The sequence below is a fragment of the Phascolarctos cinereus genome, unplaced genomic scaffold (genome assembly GCF_003287225.1).
Source record: "Phascolarctos cinereus isolate Bilbo 61053 unplaced genomic scaffold, phaCin_HiC Scaffold_2;HRSCAF=192, whole genome shotgun sequence".
NCBI classification, from domain to species: domain Eukaryota; kingdom Metazoa; phylum Chordata; class Mammalia; order Diprotodontia; family Phascolarctidae; genus Phascolarctos; species Phascolarctos cinereus.
In genome coordinates this window covers 60240741-60257652 of record NW_027555625.1, presented here as the reverse complement: position 1 = coordinate 60257652, position 16912 = coordinate 60240741, and the positions used below count along the sequence as shown (strand labels likewise).

At 40.1% G+C, this 16912-nt stretch overlaps 1 protein-coding gene across 6 annotated transcripts in view; it reads left to right on the top strand.

Moving 5' to 3' along the window:
- Positions 1-16912, top strand: part of PRMT7 (protein arginine methyltransferase 7) — a 62630-nt gene that overhangs the window by 2166 nt on the left and 43552 nt on the right. For 3 of the 6 annotated variants that reach the window (XM_020989285.2, XM_078149408.1, XM_020989283.2), the window contains exons 2-4: positions 9642-9753; positions 12886-12922; positions 16401-16466. In XM_020989285.2, the coding sequence (XP_020844944.2) occupies positions 9642-9753; positions 12886-12922; positions 16401-16466 (215 nt within the window). Of the gene's footprint in view, positions 1-9559; positions 9754-12885; positions 12923-16400; positions 16467-16912 lie in introns of all 6 variants that reach the window. The other 3 variants (XM_020989286.2, XM_020989284.2, XM_020989287.2) reach the window with 2 other exon arrangements.

Here is a 16912-nt window from a genome sequence, read left to right as displayed (position 1 = left end):
CACTCTTCTACGTACATCAAACTTTTACTCACTGTATCCCAAACATGTCATGTTCTCCTTCCCTCTATCTTCTCTCTTTGAGTTGAAGGCATGGTTTTTAAGAAAAAAGCAGATGCTTGAACATGTTCATTAGTGTCACTTATGAGCCATCATGTGGGAGCACAAAATCAATCACAGCAAGGGCCTGGAATGTATAGCCATCTATCAACAATAAAGTGATGCTTATCTCCCCATCCCATTAATAATAATAATCCACTAATAGTAACTGTGCTTTCAAGGTTCACAGAAATGATTTACAGCTCCTCACAACAACTCCGAGGTGACAGCTAGATGGACGGGGCCTGGACCTCCCATGTCAATGGTATAGGGTGCTTTTGTTGAAGAATTCTCTACTAACGTAGAGTTGGTACCTTCTCTGCAACGTAGAATCTTAGTGGCCTTCAAGACTGGCCTCCTAGAATTGCTGTAGCTGGTGGCCTTTCCTCAGTCCTCATTCTCTTTGACATCTCTGCAACTTTTGACACTGTTGCATTACCCTACTCTTCTTGATACTCTTCTTTCTAGGTTTTAAGGACATCACTCTCCTGGTTCTGCTCCTGCCTGTCTGACTGTTTCTTCTCTTTGTGGGATCCTCATCTAGATCCTGCCTACTAACTGTGGATGTCCCACAGGACTCTGACCTGGGCCATCTTCTACCTCACTTGGTGATCTCAGCAGCTTCTGTGGATTTAATCACCATCTCTACACTGACTCTCTAATCCACCTTTCCTGCCCCCACCTCTGCTGACTCCCTATCTTGTATCTCCAGCTGCCGTTCAGACATCTCAGACTAGATGTGCAGTAGACATCTTAAACTTAATTTGTTCAAAGCAACTCATTATCTTTCCACCTAAGCCCTTCCTCACTTCCAAACTTCCATATTATGGTTGAGGGTACCATATATCCTTGACTCCTCACTGTGTCTCATCTGTTGCCAGGCTTGTCGATCTCACCTCTGCAGTGTCCCTCAAATACGCCCCCTTTTCTCCTCTGACACTTTGACCACTCTAATGTAGGCCTTCAGCAGCTCATGCCTGGATTATTTCAATAGCCTGCTGGTGGGTCTGTCTGCTTCAAGTTTCTGCCCATTCCAGTCCATCCTCCAGTTAACAAAGTGATTTTCCTGAAGTGAAGGTCCAGTCAGGTCACTCCCCTACTCACTAAACTCCAGTGGCTCCCTATCACCTCTAGGATCAAACACAAAATTCTCTGCTTGGCATTCCAAGCCCTTTATAACCCAGGCCTCCATCTTCTCCCTCCATCTCGTCTGCACCCTGACACAGTTCTTTGATTCAGTAACGCTGGGTCTTGTTACACCTACTCCCTTCAGCATACTCTGATCCAGTGACCCCGATGTCCTTGCTATTTCACAAAAAAAGACCCTCCATCTCTCAGCCCCGGATGTTTTCTTTTTCTGTTCCCATACGTGGAATACTCTCCCTTCTCATTGCTACCTGTCGGCTTCCTTTAAATCTCAACTAAAATCCCACCTTTTGTAGAAAGCTTCTTCCAAGCCATCTTAATTCCAGTGCTTTCCCTCTCATTTCCTATTTATCCTGTATATAGCTTGTTTGTACGTGTTTGCTTGTTGTCTCTCTTGTTAGATTGTGAGCAGAGATTTTTTTTTGTCCTCTTATTCCCCAGTGCTTTGCACAGTGCCTGTCACATAATTAGCTTTTAATAAATGCTTATTGACTTTGACTGAGAGTTTGTGATTGTGAGATTTGCCCGGGATCATGCAGCCAGTAGGTGTCAGAATCAGGATTTGAACCCAGGCTTCCTGCTTGCTAGGCCAGCTGTCGATATACTCTGTCATTTGACTTCTCACTCCAAGTAGTCTATCCTTACTTTACAGATGAGGAAACTGTTAAGCGACTTCTCAATGGTTGTACAATTAGTGTGGGTTACAGGTAAGCTTTGAACCCAGGTCTTTCCTGTCTCTTGAGTTTAGCAGGGCTCTTATGACCATGTTGACTAATTAAAAAAAAAAAGCATGATAACAAATGTAAAGCCCAAATGATCTGTATTGAGCCAAAGGGAAGACAGCTGTGTGGCGCAGTGGGTAGAGCAGTGGGCCTGGAGTCAGGAAGACCTGGGTTCAAATCACACTTAGTAATTGTGTGATGCTGGTCAGGTCACTTAACCTCTGCCTCAGTTTACTCATCTGTAAAATGGGGATAAAATAGCATTTGCCTCCAAGGGTTGATGTGAGGCTCAAATAAAATATTTGTAAAGTGCTTTGCAAACGTGAAAGTGCTGTATAAATGCTAGAAATATTTTGAGGATTCAAGGAACGAAAAGGAAATGTTCATTGCTGATAATGACAGAACAGACTAAGAATGAGAGACTTTTTTATGGGTGTCTCATCTGGTTGTCTACGTCTTATGACAGTCAGAAACACAGCACTACTGAGGGCTAGAAGACTGCCTTGGATGAAGGGCAGGCAGCCTTCCCCACTCACTTTTAAGATCGAGAAGACCCCTGGAAGGGCGACTTCACTGTTTCCCACTTTCTGAAAGTGTGTCATGTGGGAGAAGGGGCAGGCCTGGGAGAAGGATGAAGAAGACCAGCAGTTGTGAAGGTTATTTGAAGGACTTTGGAACTGTAGAGGAGAGATTGAATTTGGGGTGAGGAAAAATGGGAAGATTTGAGAAGGTGAAGGAGGAGGAGAGACAGAGCTCTAAGGACCCAAGGAAGAGACAAGGAGGGAACAGAAGAAGGTGGAAGATGGAAGAAGAAGCAGCAGGAAGAGGACTCTAATTGAAGGACAAGGTTGTTGGTGAGACAAGGTAAGTAAGAAGTTAGATGGGGATGTGGGTTTGGTGGTCAGTGTGTAAAGGTACTGAAGGAAGTACAGAAGAGGCCGAAGCAAGGAGACTGTCATCTCTGGAGGTGAAGTCACTAACAAGCAGTTGGTCACAGCGGTTCCTGGGGGTGCCATGAGCAGCACAGACTGAGGATCTCATTTCCAGTTGTCTGGCAAGCAGGGAGAATTCAGGAGGGACCTGCCCTGAGGATGTGACACCTTCCAGGAATGTTTGCCACAGGACTTGTTTCCAACCTTTCCTTCTCTCTGTTTCCCTACATTTACAGCAGGTGACCGAGCCTTCTTTTTTCTGAGTGCTGCCTAGCCCATCTGGCCTGAACTCCCTCAACTTCCCTTCCCCATTCCCTAAAAGCCTTTCAACATCATCACACGATTTTTTTTCTCCTTGCCTGGCCACAGAAGGGGGATCCCTAGTCATCACTAAGACTTGGAGCCTTGAGCCCATTCTCTTCTTGTTTTTTCTAGGACCTTACTCTCATTGCTTCTCTCTCTCATGCCTCTTCAACCTCTCCTTTTCCCCGGCTCCTCTGTCTGCACACTGCACATGGATAGGTTTTCTCAATCTTTTAAAAAAAGCATTCTTTGATTCTTCTAATCTTTCCAGCTACTGTGCTGTCTCCACCTGTGTTGCCTGCCACACTGATCATTGCATTGAGATTGCTTCTCCAGAGGTCACTGATGAATTCCTGATTGCCAAATCTAGGGCAGTCCTTGTCCTCAAACTGATTTTGACTTTGGCCATTCCTTACTGTTACCTTATTTCACCACATAATCATTGCAGATTTTATGCCAAATTCTACTCAAAAAGTGGGGTGTGACCATCATGTGACGCCTTTAAAAAATTATGTTGGTATTACCTAAATATCATTTAATTACTGACCTGTATCATTGATAGATGAACTGTACAGTTTAGTTAGAACAGGAAGATGCCAGTCTTACCATATCACATGACTTACTCATGGCCCCTTGCCTCCTGGCCTTGCTCACCTTGTGCCTGTGACTCTTCATTGGGTTGAATGACAATACCGTTCATACTGCAGTGCTCCAAACAAACCTTGCAAGTCAGCTTTTGGAAATATATTGACAATGCGCATGTGCAGAGAGTTATAGGCTCTTGGCTCACAATATGCAAGAGATAAATGTGTATCCATATGCCACTGGTGAATACACGACTGCTCTGTTTACCTTTTAAGCAGCGTGATGAATAGAATTATACCATGTGATTATTACGTGGTGAAAAGTTATAAACCAATTTTTGGACTGGGGAAAAAAACAGTGCGATGATTATGTGGTGACGATGATTATATGATAAAATTTGTTATCTGCCATCTCTGTTGGTTTCACAGAGTCTCTACACTCTTGGTCATTAAATCAATCAGTAAACATTTATTAAGTGCCTACTGTGTGTCAGGAATTGTGCAAAAAGAGGCAAAAAGACAGCCCCTTCCTTCAAGGAGCTTACAGTTTAATGGAGGAGACAACATGCAAACACATATGTACAGACAAGCTATGTAAGGGATAAATGAGAAATAAGAGTGGGAAGGGCTTGGGAAAGGATTGCCGTAGAAGGTGAGATTTTAGTTGGGACTTAAAGGAAACCAGTAGGTACAAAAGAGGAGGGAGAGCATTCCAGGTATAGGGACAACCAGAGAAAATGCCCAGGGCCAGGAGATGGAGTATCTTATATGTGGAACAGCTAGAGGCCAGTGCCGCTGTATTGAAGAGCATGTGTAAGGTGTAAGAAGAGTGGAGAGGTAGGAGGGCACTAGGTTATGAAGGGCTTTGAATGCCAAACAGAGCATTTGTATTTGCTCTTGGAGGCAATAGGGAGCCACTGGAGTATATTGAGGAGTGGGGTGACATCAGACCTGTGCTTTAGGAAAATCACTTTCGTGGCTGAATGAAGGCTGGACTGGATGGAGGAGAGACTGGAGGCAGGCAGATGTACCTGCAGTTTATTGCAATAGTCCAGGCATAAGGTGATGTTGTGAAATACACAGCCTTTGGCAGCAGATTAGAAATGGGGGTGAGGATAGTGCAGATGACACTTAGGTTGTGAGCCTGAGGGATTGGTTACCAGTCTCTGGTATACCCATCCTACCTTTATAATTTTTTTCTCATCCTCTAATGACCCCTTAACCTGCATGATCCTCAGAGTTCTGCTTTTGTCTCTGTTCTCTTTTCTATGTTTTTTCCCTTGGCAATCTCATTTGCTTATTGGCTTAAACTATTAACTCTGGAACATGACTTCCAAATCTCTATCTCTAGTCTTCATTTGTCCTGTAAACTCTGGACCTCTATATTCAACTCCCTATAATATATCTCAGATTGGATGTCCCTTTAGCACCTCAAATCAGTACATCTAAAACAGTTTATTATTTTTTCCCTTAACCTCATTCATCTTTCTGATTCCCCTGTTTCTTTCTAAGAATAAATGGAGATGATATTCTTCTGTTTTTGTAATCATAGAATTTTTTTTTTTTTGGTCTTATGTGAAGTTGATTGTCTTCTCCTCAGCGTTTGAAGGTCTCCATGGTCTGGTACTGCTTTACCCTCCCAACTTTATCTCATTATTTCCCTCTGCACCAGATTATGCTTTGGTTAAAATGTGGCACTCTACCTCTGAGCAGGTTACGTGTTTTTCTTCTTGTTTCTCTTTGATCTCTGTTCCCTGTGTTTGGAGTACCTTCCATCTTTTAGCCTGTTGAATTTCTACTTTTCTTTTGATTTAAAGCCTTCAACATGAAGCCTTTCTCAGTCCCCTAAGCATGTAATGACTTTCCTCCTCAGACCTTCTAGGACACTTTGTGTTATGTAGTAGAGTTGCCTGTATTTGTATCTTACCTGTGAGTTCCACGAAGGCAGGTGCTGTCTTACCTAAATTTTGTGGCTCCCTAACATTTAGCACAGTGGCACAGAATAGGTACTTAATTAGTGTTTCTTTTTTTATTTTTAAAAAATTTTTAAAAAAGTTTTTTAAAATATAAATTTATTTATTTTTAGTTTTCAACGTTCACTTCCACAAGTTTTTGAGTTCCAAATTTTTAACCCCATCTCACCCCTCCCCCACCCCAAGATGGCATGCATTCTGAATATCCCTTCCCCTAGTAGTCTGTCCTCTCTTCTATCTTCCCCCCCCTTCTCTTATCCCCTTCCCCTTCTATTTTCTTGTAGGGCAGGATAGATTTCTATACTCCATTGCCTGTATATCTTATTTCCCAGTTGCATGTGAAAACAATTTTAACATTTGTTTTTAAAACTTTGAGTTTCAAATTTTCTCTCTTCCTCCCTTCCCTCCCACCCTCACTGAGAAGGCCAAGTAACGCAATACAGATTATACATGTGTAGTCATACAAAACAGTAGTCATGTTGTGAAAAACTAAGTATATTTCCCTTCATCCTATCCCGCCCCTCATTTATTCTGTTCTCTCTTTTGACCCTGTCCCTCCTCAGAAGTATTTACTTCTGATTACCCCCTTTCCCAATCTGCTCTCCTCTCTGTCATCCCCCTGCTCTCTTATCCCCTTCTCCCCCTATTTTCCTGTAGGGTAAGACAGATTTCCATACCCAGTTGAATGTGTATGTTATTCCCTCCTTAAGCCAAATCCTGTGAGAATACGATTCACTCATTCCCTCTTTAATTAGCATTTCTTAAATGAATGAGTAAATGAACCTTGTTCAAAATAAAGGTTTGTTTGTTTTTTCTGAATAAAGCTTTCAGGTGATTGTTATAGTTGTTACTAATTATTGAGAACCTAGTGCTAGGTGCTGTAGTTAGAAAATCGAGTAAGTCCTTGCTTTCAAAGAGTTTCTAAAACAGTGGTGGGGAAAGGGTGGTGTGATGATAAGAGAAACACACAGGTAACTGATGCAGAGTAAAATATAAATGCCATGCCTTGAGGCAGGTCATTGCCTAATGATAAATACTAATAATTCATATTTCTTTTAAAAGTTGGTCTTATTTTTATTGATTTTTTTTGCTTTTATACCAGCTTTATTTTTGGATAGCCTTTTCCATTCTCCTGCCTAGTGAGGCATCCAGTGAAACAAAGATTAAAAAAGAGGAAAAAAAAACCCTAAGTAAATCCAACCAATGCATTAACTCTCTTTGGCAGTATTCCACAGCTGTAATCTTCAACTTTTGCAAAGGGGGGAAGGAGGTGCATTCTGTAAACTCTTCTCTGGAGCCAGACTTGGTGATCATAATTACACAGTGTTCAGTTGATTGCATTTTAAAGAATAGCTATTTCTTTCTTTCTTTCTTTCTTTTTTTTTTTTTAGTGAGGCAGTTGGGGTTAAGTGACTTGCCTAGGGTCACACAGCTAGTAAGTATCAACTGTCTGATCTGAGACTGGATTTGAACTCAGATCCTCCTGACTCCAGGGCCGGTACTGTATCCACTGTACCACCTAGCTTCCCCCAAGAATAGCTATTTCTAAAGCACTTTAACTACAGTTACACAGTGAGGTAGGTGGTACAGGGGCTATTCCCATATTCCCATTTGACAGATGGGACTTATAAGTGCCTTGCTCTTAATTTGGTCACAGAATTAGTAAATGATGGACCCTCAGTGTAAACTTGATTTCTGTCTCTCTTTGTTCCACGATGTCAGAGAGGTCACATAGTTGGAAGGGATCAGGGAAACTTTGCTGTGGGAACTGTTCTTGGGACCAGGACTTGAATAATGGGCAGGATTTGGACAGGTGGATATGGCTAAGAAAGCATGGAGACTGAGGAAAAAGCATAGTGTGGGGTTGGAGTCAGAAGAGACTGGCCTTCAAAATCTAGTCTCTTAAATCAGAATCTATTTCGTTACATGTAAACTGGCAAACTCGCAACATGGATGTGGGAATCCAATGAGATAATTTATATACAGTGTTTTGTAAATCTTTAACTTCTGTGTAAATTTCAGCAAGTCTTATTTCATGAGTAAAAGTGGGAAAGTATGGCACATATTCATGGATTAGGGATTATTCCAGTCTGAATGGAACTTTATATAGAGGAATATTAGAAAACTAGATTAGAGCCATATATTTTGAATGACTTTGAATTCAAAGTTGAGGAGGCTGGGCTTCTTTTCATTTATATGCAAAAGAAATAGTTTAAGTAACTTTGATAAAAGAGGATTAAAAATGGTATAAGTATAATCTAAGTTTACTCTTTGTGATATTACCCCTGTATAGTATGCTTTTATTTTATTTGGTAATTAACTGAAATCATAAGGCAGGAATTTAGTTTTGATCCTCAGAACTCCTAGTTAAGTGGAAGACAGGCAAAGCATTAGAAGCTACCCAGCTGTGCCTGAAGCTTTTGGATTCTTCCAGGAGGGAAGAGTTTAGAAGACTGTTGTATTTCATGGCTGTCACAGCACATCCTTCTGAATTTAAGTTACAGGAAGAGAAAGATAATCAGATGATTGTGAAAAGGGTATTTTCCAAAGTGATTGTAAACAACAAAAATTTATCCAAAGGCAAAGCGGACCTTGTGGTGCTGTTTTTAACGAGTCATCAAAAAGATGTTTTTAAGTTCCCAGGAATGCTACACAAAATCGTCGGTGATAATCATGGACGTATAGGGAGGTAGAGATCCACGTGGAGGTTCAGGTAGTCGATGGGGAGTCACTGAAGATTGTGTGACCAGCTATGATTTAGCAAAATAATTGCAGTACAAGTGCACAGTGCTGTATACTATGACTTGGAGGTGGGGAGACCAGTAAGGGAACTGTTGTGATATTCTTGGTGACAAATGGGGATTGAACTAGGATAGTAGTAGTGGGCATAGAAAGGAGGGTGTGGATTACAGAGGTAGAATGTACAAGCTTTGACAACTAATTGTGACTTTACATGGACTGAGTGTGGAGAAGATTGCCGGCCTTTTCCGTTTTACTTCAGGTCCACCTGCATAGACAGGCTCACTGTTAAGTAAGCTTACTTTTTTTTTCTTTTTAGGCAATTGAGGTTAAGTGACTTGCCCAGGATCACACAGCTAGTGTTCAGTGTTTGGTCTGAGGCCAGATTTGAACTCAGGTCCTCCTGACTTCAGGGTGTGTGCTCTATTCCCTGCACCACCCAGCTGCCCCTAAGTAAGCTTACTTTTGACAGTGAAAGAAAATAGTGGATATGATTGTTCATGTAATAGAGCTGTAAGTCTTTGGATTTTATGTATGTAAATGAATATTCCTTAGTAGAAAGTTAGCCAGCCTCTTTGAATTATTTGGTATCTTTGTATTTCTCAGGGCAAAGGGAAGCAATTAGTGGTGGCATCTCTTCTACCATGTATATTTTTTCCCCTTTCCCTTTCCTTCTATGTCCTTTTGTATTCTCCTTTCTTTCTCCATTTTTTCCCTCTTGCTTTTTCCACCTTTTCTCTTATTTATGCCCATCATGATTGTATTACATCTCGAGCATTGTTTGGTTCCTTTCAGAGCTACTGAAGTTGTTGACCCTTTGCCCAACTCTTTATTCCTGTAGACCTTTTTACCCAGTGTTTGCTGATTGGATTTAAGCTACAGTGAACATGTTTCATAATCTTGCAAATAATCAAAGACTTCTTTAAAGCTGAAGAGACAACTACCTGAATCATGTTGATTAGCCATTCTTGGTTGGGAATCTTTGAAGATAGGATGTTTGGTGCTCTGTTAGCTTATTGATTTATTTCTCTCTGCTCTATTTTGGGGGTCTTATGTGTGAATAGGTTTCTGATAAGTGGACCAAAGCACAAGTTCCTCTGCTAAAAATCAACTCAAGAGAGCTCTTTTTTCTGCACTAAAAACCAGATGGCCTAATTGGCACCATGAAGGTCTTCTGTGGGCGAGCGAACCCAACAACAGGCTCAGTGGAGTGGCTGGAGGAGGACGAGCACTATGATTATCACCAAGAGATTGCAAGGTAGGAAAACACTGAACTTCAGTTACAGTTGAATAATTATAGTGCCGTCAGCTTAACTGCCGTGGAATTTATGTGATGGAGCCAGATAGGTCGCACACCAATGATGGAGCAGTACTCTGTGCGTGTAGTTTTGAAATTCTTTTGAAATCCCTTTATGACGGCAACAGAGGCAGGCTGTTCTGTTGTCTGCATTGTGTCCTTGCTAAATGTTCAATATAGGGATTAACCTCATAGTGTTAAATCTCATCCCATGAATGTTTGCCTTTTAGAGGCAGGCAACTCACTTGGGTGATCTGGGTGCTTTTTTGGATGGGGCACCCCTCCTTGTCAGGTCTCATTACTTCTTAGGCTCACCCACAGAATTTTCAACTCCTTTTGAACCAACCTATGCTTCGTGGCATTGTAGTAATAATCACATTATAGGTGTACAGAGAGGAAACCAATATACAGACTCTGGCTGTGTATCAATGGAAAAATGTGGAGCCTAGTGTACTTGAAAAGGCTCTGGCTTTGGAGTCAGAAGATCTTGTTCTGGTTTTACTCTTAACCAATAACTTCTTGGATCTTAGTTTCTTCATCTATAAAATGAAGTGGTTGAATTAGATAATGTCTTAAGATCTCTTCCTGCGCTAAATCCTCTGAATCCGTGTAAATAGATAGACATTCCATATTCTAACATTTTTAGTTTTGTAGAGTATAACAAAAGACAAACAAGTTTATGGTGGTGATGTTTATGAATTTTAAAGATCTATACGTTCAGTTGAAATTAGAATATGTTTATCATGGGTTAGAATGACTGGAATGGAACTATGCATTGCTTTTTCCCTGCTTCTCAACCCCTGAGCTATTTCAAAATGAATCATAACATTATGTCTTAAATTGCCATACTATAGTACAACTTAGGAAATATGCTGGAATTTTATACTGGTAGGGCCACAGAAAAATAGTCATGGGGCACATAAATATCTTAAGTATTGAGAAAAGAAGAGGGTAGTTTCTAGCCAGAGCCTAGGTGTCTCCCAGTGGGAAAGTCCCCAGATACCATAGTAGATATGTTCTAGGTTTGAATATTTAACTTCAGACAAGGTGGAAGTATTCAAGTAAGAAATATTTCTTTTTAAAACCTTGGTGTGTTTGGGAAAAAACCAGCCCTGTTCTTTTTTTGGGAAAGAGTATAGTGATTAAGGCTGTCTAGACTTGTAAGAAATCCATCCCTTTTCCAACCTCTGAAAAGTAGTATGATGTAAATCACACTGATGTAGGAATGAGGTGATGTGACTTATAGTACTGCTTCTGGCTGCCCTTGGGCCTCAGTTTGCTTTTCTGTCAAGTGAGAGAATGAGAATAGAATAGTCTGAAGTCCCCTTCAGCTTTAAAACTCTGTGATTCTGTGAATTCTTCACGTGCCCTTGTTTGTGTTCCCTAGAGTGAATTATGTGAGGATTCAAAGCCCTTGCTGGGAGTCATGGTAATTTAGGCAGATTTTTCCCTGGGGAAAATGCCCTTAAATTATGTCGCAGTGAGGCCAGATGGGACCAGTGTGCCAGTCTTCATGGAAAGAGCTCTTGATTGGCCTGCGCTTCCGTCACCAAGAATGAATATCTTTACGGAACTTTAATGTTTAGCCTCAGTATCCTCTGAAGACAGAGCGTAGAAAGAGCGCGGCAGTTGACATCGGAATATCTGAGTCTGACACATATGAGTGCTGTGACTGTTGGCAAGTTACTTAATATCCTGGAACCTTGATCTCTTCATCTATGAAATGGAGATCATAGTACACTGCTTACCTCACAGAGTTGAGAAGAAAGCACTTTGTAGATGATAGATCACTATATAAATGTAAAATCATGTCATTATATTGTCCTCTAGTAATGCAGAGCCCCATCTTCTACATGATATCTAGATAGATATGTATCATGGTCTCCACTAATGGCCACCTCCTTTGCCTCAACGATGGCATGGACATGATCCTGGGTTCTCACATGGTGTGCCCCTGGTACTGAAGTTCTGGCAGGACTGCCTACACTGAGAGGGCTTTGAGCAAAGGTTTTGCAACATTAGTCAATCAACATTTATTAAATGCCCGCTGTGTGCCATGTACTGTGCTAAGCAGCATAGCTCTGTAGGTGAGCCTAGCTGAGTGTTTGGAGACTTTTCAACAGTGTGATGATGTTTTTAGCCACAGCACCTCCCAGAGACTGTTAAAAGGGACGGAGATCTGCTTCAGCGGAAGAAATACCCAGCCTGACAACATCATTAATCCTTGAAATGTTGTAGGAGATGGTAGCATAATTATGGAATGGGCACATAGACACATGAGAACACACACCCACACATATACAGACATACATACATACATACATACATACATATCTATATATCTGTACATATCAGTGCTGTGATTTCACTGTCGGGGATTTACCTTTCATTGGTGAATATCACAACCTTCTAGGCCTTTGATTTATGGTTTCATTAATTACTGTGTCACAAAGTGAAGTGAACAGAGCAAGGAGGACAATTTATGTAATGATGGTATTGTAGGAACAACTTTGAAAGACTTAGGAATGCTGATCAATATAATGACTGCCTGTTATTTCAAAGGATTCCTGAATGAAACATGCTGCTCCTTTCATGATGGAGGGGTAAAAGTCTCAATGCAGAGTGAGACCTATTTTTGGATGTGGTCAATGTGGAAATCTATTTTGCTTGATTATACATGTTTTTAGTGGATTTTGTTTTATTTTCTTAGTTGAGAAATTGAAAGCTGTGGAAGGGAGAGAGGGTACATTTTTGCTGATTAGAAGAAAGGAAAATTTAATAAAAAGAAGGAAACTACTCTGTCCTCCAAAATTTGACAGCTGACTCTTGGTGAGGCTTGTCTTATGATAAGAAGCAAAGCTCGACCTTTGTTAGCTCCATCCACACTCCAAGCATTCACAAATTGGTAGGATACACCAGACTTGATGGCTGCTGACCTAGCCTTTGAGAGACCTTTGCAGTTCTTCTCTGACTCATAATTAGGTTATCAGAGGAGGACTTGAGCTGACATTGTATCTATATGCTTATTTTTTTTTAACCGGAGGTTTCTAATGTCTTTCTCTTTCTTTCTTTCTTTCTTTCCTTTTTTTCTAGATCATCGTATGCAGACATGCTGCATGATAAAGACAGAGTGAGTATTAGAAAACTGTATCTTACTGTTCAAATTACTCTGACTAGAGAGAAACAAGCAAAACTATGCTATGTAATATAGCAGTATTTCACCATCTACACTACATAGATTTCAAAATAAGTTTGTAATTTTCACTTAGACCTTTGGAATCACCTTAGACTGAAGTAATCAGTTTGACCATTAATGTATTATTATATTTTAAGTTTTTATGCATATTTTTTCTTTACCTTAGTGTTTTCTTTTGTTCTTAGTAGGATTACAGAGGAGTACAAGAACTGAGTATTTTTAACTGCCAGATATGTATCAATAAATATCAAAACTTTATTATTAGCCCATAAAAAATGTTTTGCTAGTTGTCCCATCCTAGGTGTTGTATGGGTAATACTGTGATACATTTTTGGATCTGTGATACCATCAATGTGGGCACTTTCAATAGTGCCTTCCCATTTTATGCAACCCTGTCCATATTCTCCCACAAATTCTCCACTGAGGGACCATCAGCTGCGCTCTGGTGTTTTTATAAATTTCTTGGCCTCATGTGAATTCCAAAAATCACATTTTTCCACAATAATAATATATTTATAAGGTCATATAATAAAAAAGGCTTTGTTCTTATATATGACTGACCTCCCTTCTTTCAGGTCATAGTTCTCTCTGGTAACATCCTTTATTCTTTTTGCTCCAGCATAGTTTCTGGTTGGTTAGTTAAATATGCTATGACAAACTCATTACTTACCGCTCCATTGCTCTTTGGGTGACCAACAATTTTAATTTTTTCAGATAGTGGCTTTCCATGACTCATAATCCTATAGCAGGTTCAAGGAGACTCTCAGGGCCATTAAATGCACTACTGCAGAGATTCCAAAAGGCAATCCAGCCTGCTATTCTAATGTTCAATTCTAGGACCACACCACTCCGTGCTGTATGTAGTGATGAGCCTACTTTATGTCTGGTCCATCCAACTGCATGACAGTAGGCATTCTTCATCCATTTGATTTTTCTTGTATGGGTAGTTAGGCTGCCTTCTTTTGAATTGGTCTCAATCTAATGCAGTTTACCACAGAATGATTATGGATTTTTCTGTGGGGCACATGATAAAGATATCACAATGTCATACAAAAATAGGATTATCTGGAGGCCTTATGAATTTCTTTTCCATTTAGACTCTGTGCTAGACACACTCCATCACTCTGGAAGGCTTCTTTGATAAGCAGTTTCTCCCTGTTTTATACCTTATTTGGGTCACTGATGAAGTTATTTGTTATATTTTTTAAAAGGAATCTTGAATGACTTTTGACTTGTATGGTAGATGCTTTATTGGAGGATGGCCTTTAAGGTGGTGTTTTATTCTACCAAAGCAAATGTGTTTTTATATTCAACAAATATTGAACATGGTGATATCTTGTATTCTCTGCTTTTTAGCCAGGTGCGTGACTATAAATATGTAGTCTGTTGTAGACCATAATTTGTGATTATTTCTTTCTTAAACCTTATCAAGGAGCCCCTTGGACCATGTATAGATTTTTCTCATAAAGATTTTGTGAAGATGGAAAGTAAGGCAAATGGATCAGTAGTTATTGCTATTTTCTTGGGTACCTATTTGGGTAGTAATAAGATGTGTCTGATTTTTACCAAATGTTCTGTCCTTCTTTAATTATCTAAAAAACTGATCTGTCCTCGCCCTTGAAATTGTGTGGCCCAGCCTGTGTGTCACTTTGGCGTGGTCACACTGTTCTTCCCGTACACTGAAATCTTGGATGCCAGTTGTCAAGTACTAGCTTCACTGTCACAAAGGAGAAAAAGGGCTTGTTACAGAAATACGGAGAGGTCTTTTCTAGGTTTCCTTTCTTCGTTGTCATCCTCCCAGGTCCATCCTTAAATACTCTTGGGATAATTTAGCTTGGAGGGGTCTCTTGCCAAACTTTCAGTGAGCTTGTTTCAAAAGGATCATGGATCCTGATGGAAGGACCTTGGAGGCTGTATAATCCAACCGCCTCCTTTTACAGCTGAGGAAAGTGAGGTCTACGGAGGTTAGAAATGACTTGCTCAATGTCGCATAAGTTTTCCTTTCATGATATTTCATTGATTTATGAGTTGGTGCTATTTAGAAACCTCCACCATCTTCCTCTTTAGTATTTACAGTAATGTCCATATTCTTAATTGGTCCCTCAGTTATTTATCACATTTTCTCATTTTTCTCCTTCTCTTTTGGTATTAATTTTAATCTTCTAAATAATCAGTGGTCTGACTATACCTAGATGACTGAAGAATGACACTAGTAACCAGTCATTTCCTGTCTCTTAAAAAATAATCAGTTGGGGCATTTAGGTGGTGCAGTGGATAGAGTGCCAGCCCTGGAGTCAGGAGACCTGAGTTCAAATCCAGCCTCAGACATTTGACACTTACTAGCTCTGTGACCCTGGGCAAGTCACTTAACCCTGATTGCCTCGACAAAAATCAGTTTTACTTATTGTGATGTTACTTTATGCTTGCCATGTTTAGTACCTTGACTTTTAAAAAATAATTTTTTTATTATAAACTTATCAATTGTTAACAAAGGAGAACATTTCAATATTCAAAGAATAAGAAAAAGATTTGTATATGAATCCTTCAACTTCTGCTACATAGTTTTAAAAAAATGCATATTCAGTTTAATGAGGTAATAGCAAAATTGAACTTTTTATTTGCATCTCTATCACTACTCACTGACTTACTCCCTAAGCCCCAAAACAAAGTCAAACAAAACAAGTCACCATATTGGCCATGTCTTAAATATGTGTTTTATCCTGTATTCTTTTTTTTCAAAGGAAGTATTCATGATATTTAGATGAGAGGCTCCAGTTAGTCTACTTGACTTTGTCTTCTCTTGCATCTTATTCCTGAGCCGTGTTTTCCAACGTGTTTTTTGTTTTCTCCTCAGTACTCACTTTTGCATTTATGTATACCAATGTATTAATTTAAAAAAATTTTTTAAATTAAAATTTTTTTTTTGGCTAGGCAGTGGGGTTAAGTGACTTGCCAGGGTCACACAGCTAGTAAGTATTATGTGTCTGAGGCTGGATTTGAATTCAGGTACTCCTGAATCCAGGGCCAGTGCTCTATCCACTGCGCCACCTAATTGCCCCTCCAGTGTATTCATTTGTTTAACTCCATTCAAGGTATAGGTTGGTCACTTGCTCTGCTCTGGCATATTGGGGTATGTGTGTGTTTTTATGGTAGGGAATTTAGAAATATTTTGGACTAGATGGTTCAAGATTAAATATAAAGTTATTGCATATAAATTCTGCAAAAAAATGAGACAGCCCCTTCTTTCTACAAACTCATCTCCTAATTGTGTGTATGTGGGGGTGAATAATCTGCAAAGGGAGATGGAAAAGGGCCAGTGGTCCTTCTTATACATTGACAGGGCAGAGAATAATAGATCTTAATTATTATCATTTGTAGTGACAAAATTATTCCCGTTTCTCATTTTGGACAGTGCCAAGGACTTTGGTCCAATAACTTTTCTGGATTGTCAGAAGCTATGGCTGCTGTGAATGCTGGGGTAGGTCTCAGCAGGGACTGGGCTGGTAGCAGAGTTGGGGGTCCCAGAGGTTGCTGCTCAGGATCTCAGGGGAGCTGGAAGTTGACATGGAGACTCACCCAGTAGACGGTTTGGCTCACTCAGCATCTGCCACCCTGTTTTTCTCTCATTGCACATTCATCTTTAGCAATTAGTATATGGCGCCCCCCCCCAAAACCAACCCTCCCCCCCCAATTAGTATTGGCCAATGTGAGGTACAGGTTATAATACTCTTATTATGGAATCATGGACTTTTAGCATTCAGTAATGATAATAATAATGACAACTAGTGTTTATATAGCACTTTAAGGTTTGCAAAGGGTTTTATCCCATCTCAATTTATCCTCACAACAGCCCTGGGAAGTAGGTGCTATTATCATTCCTATTTTATACCTCCTCCTCCTCCTTCTCTTCATTTTAGTAGTCAG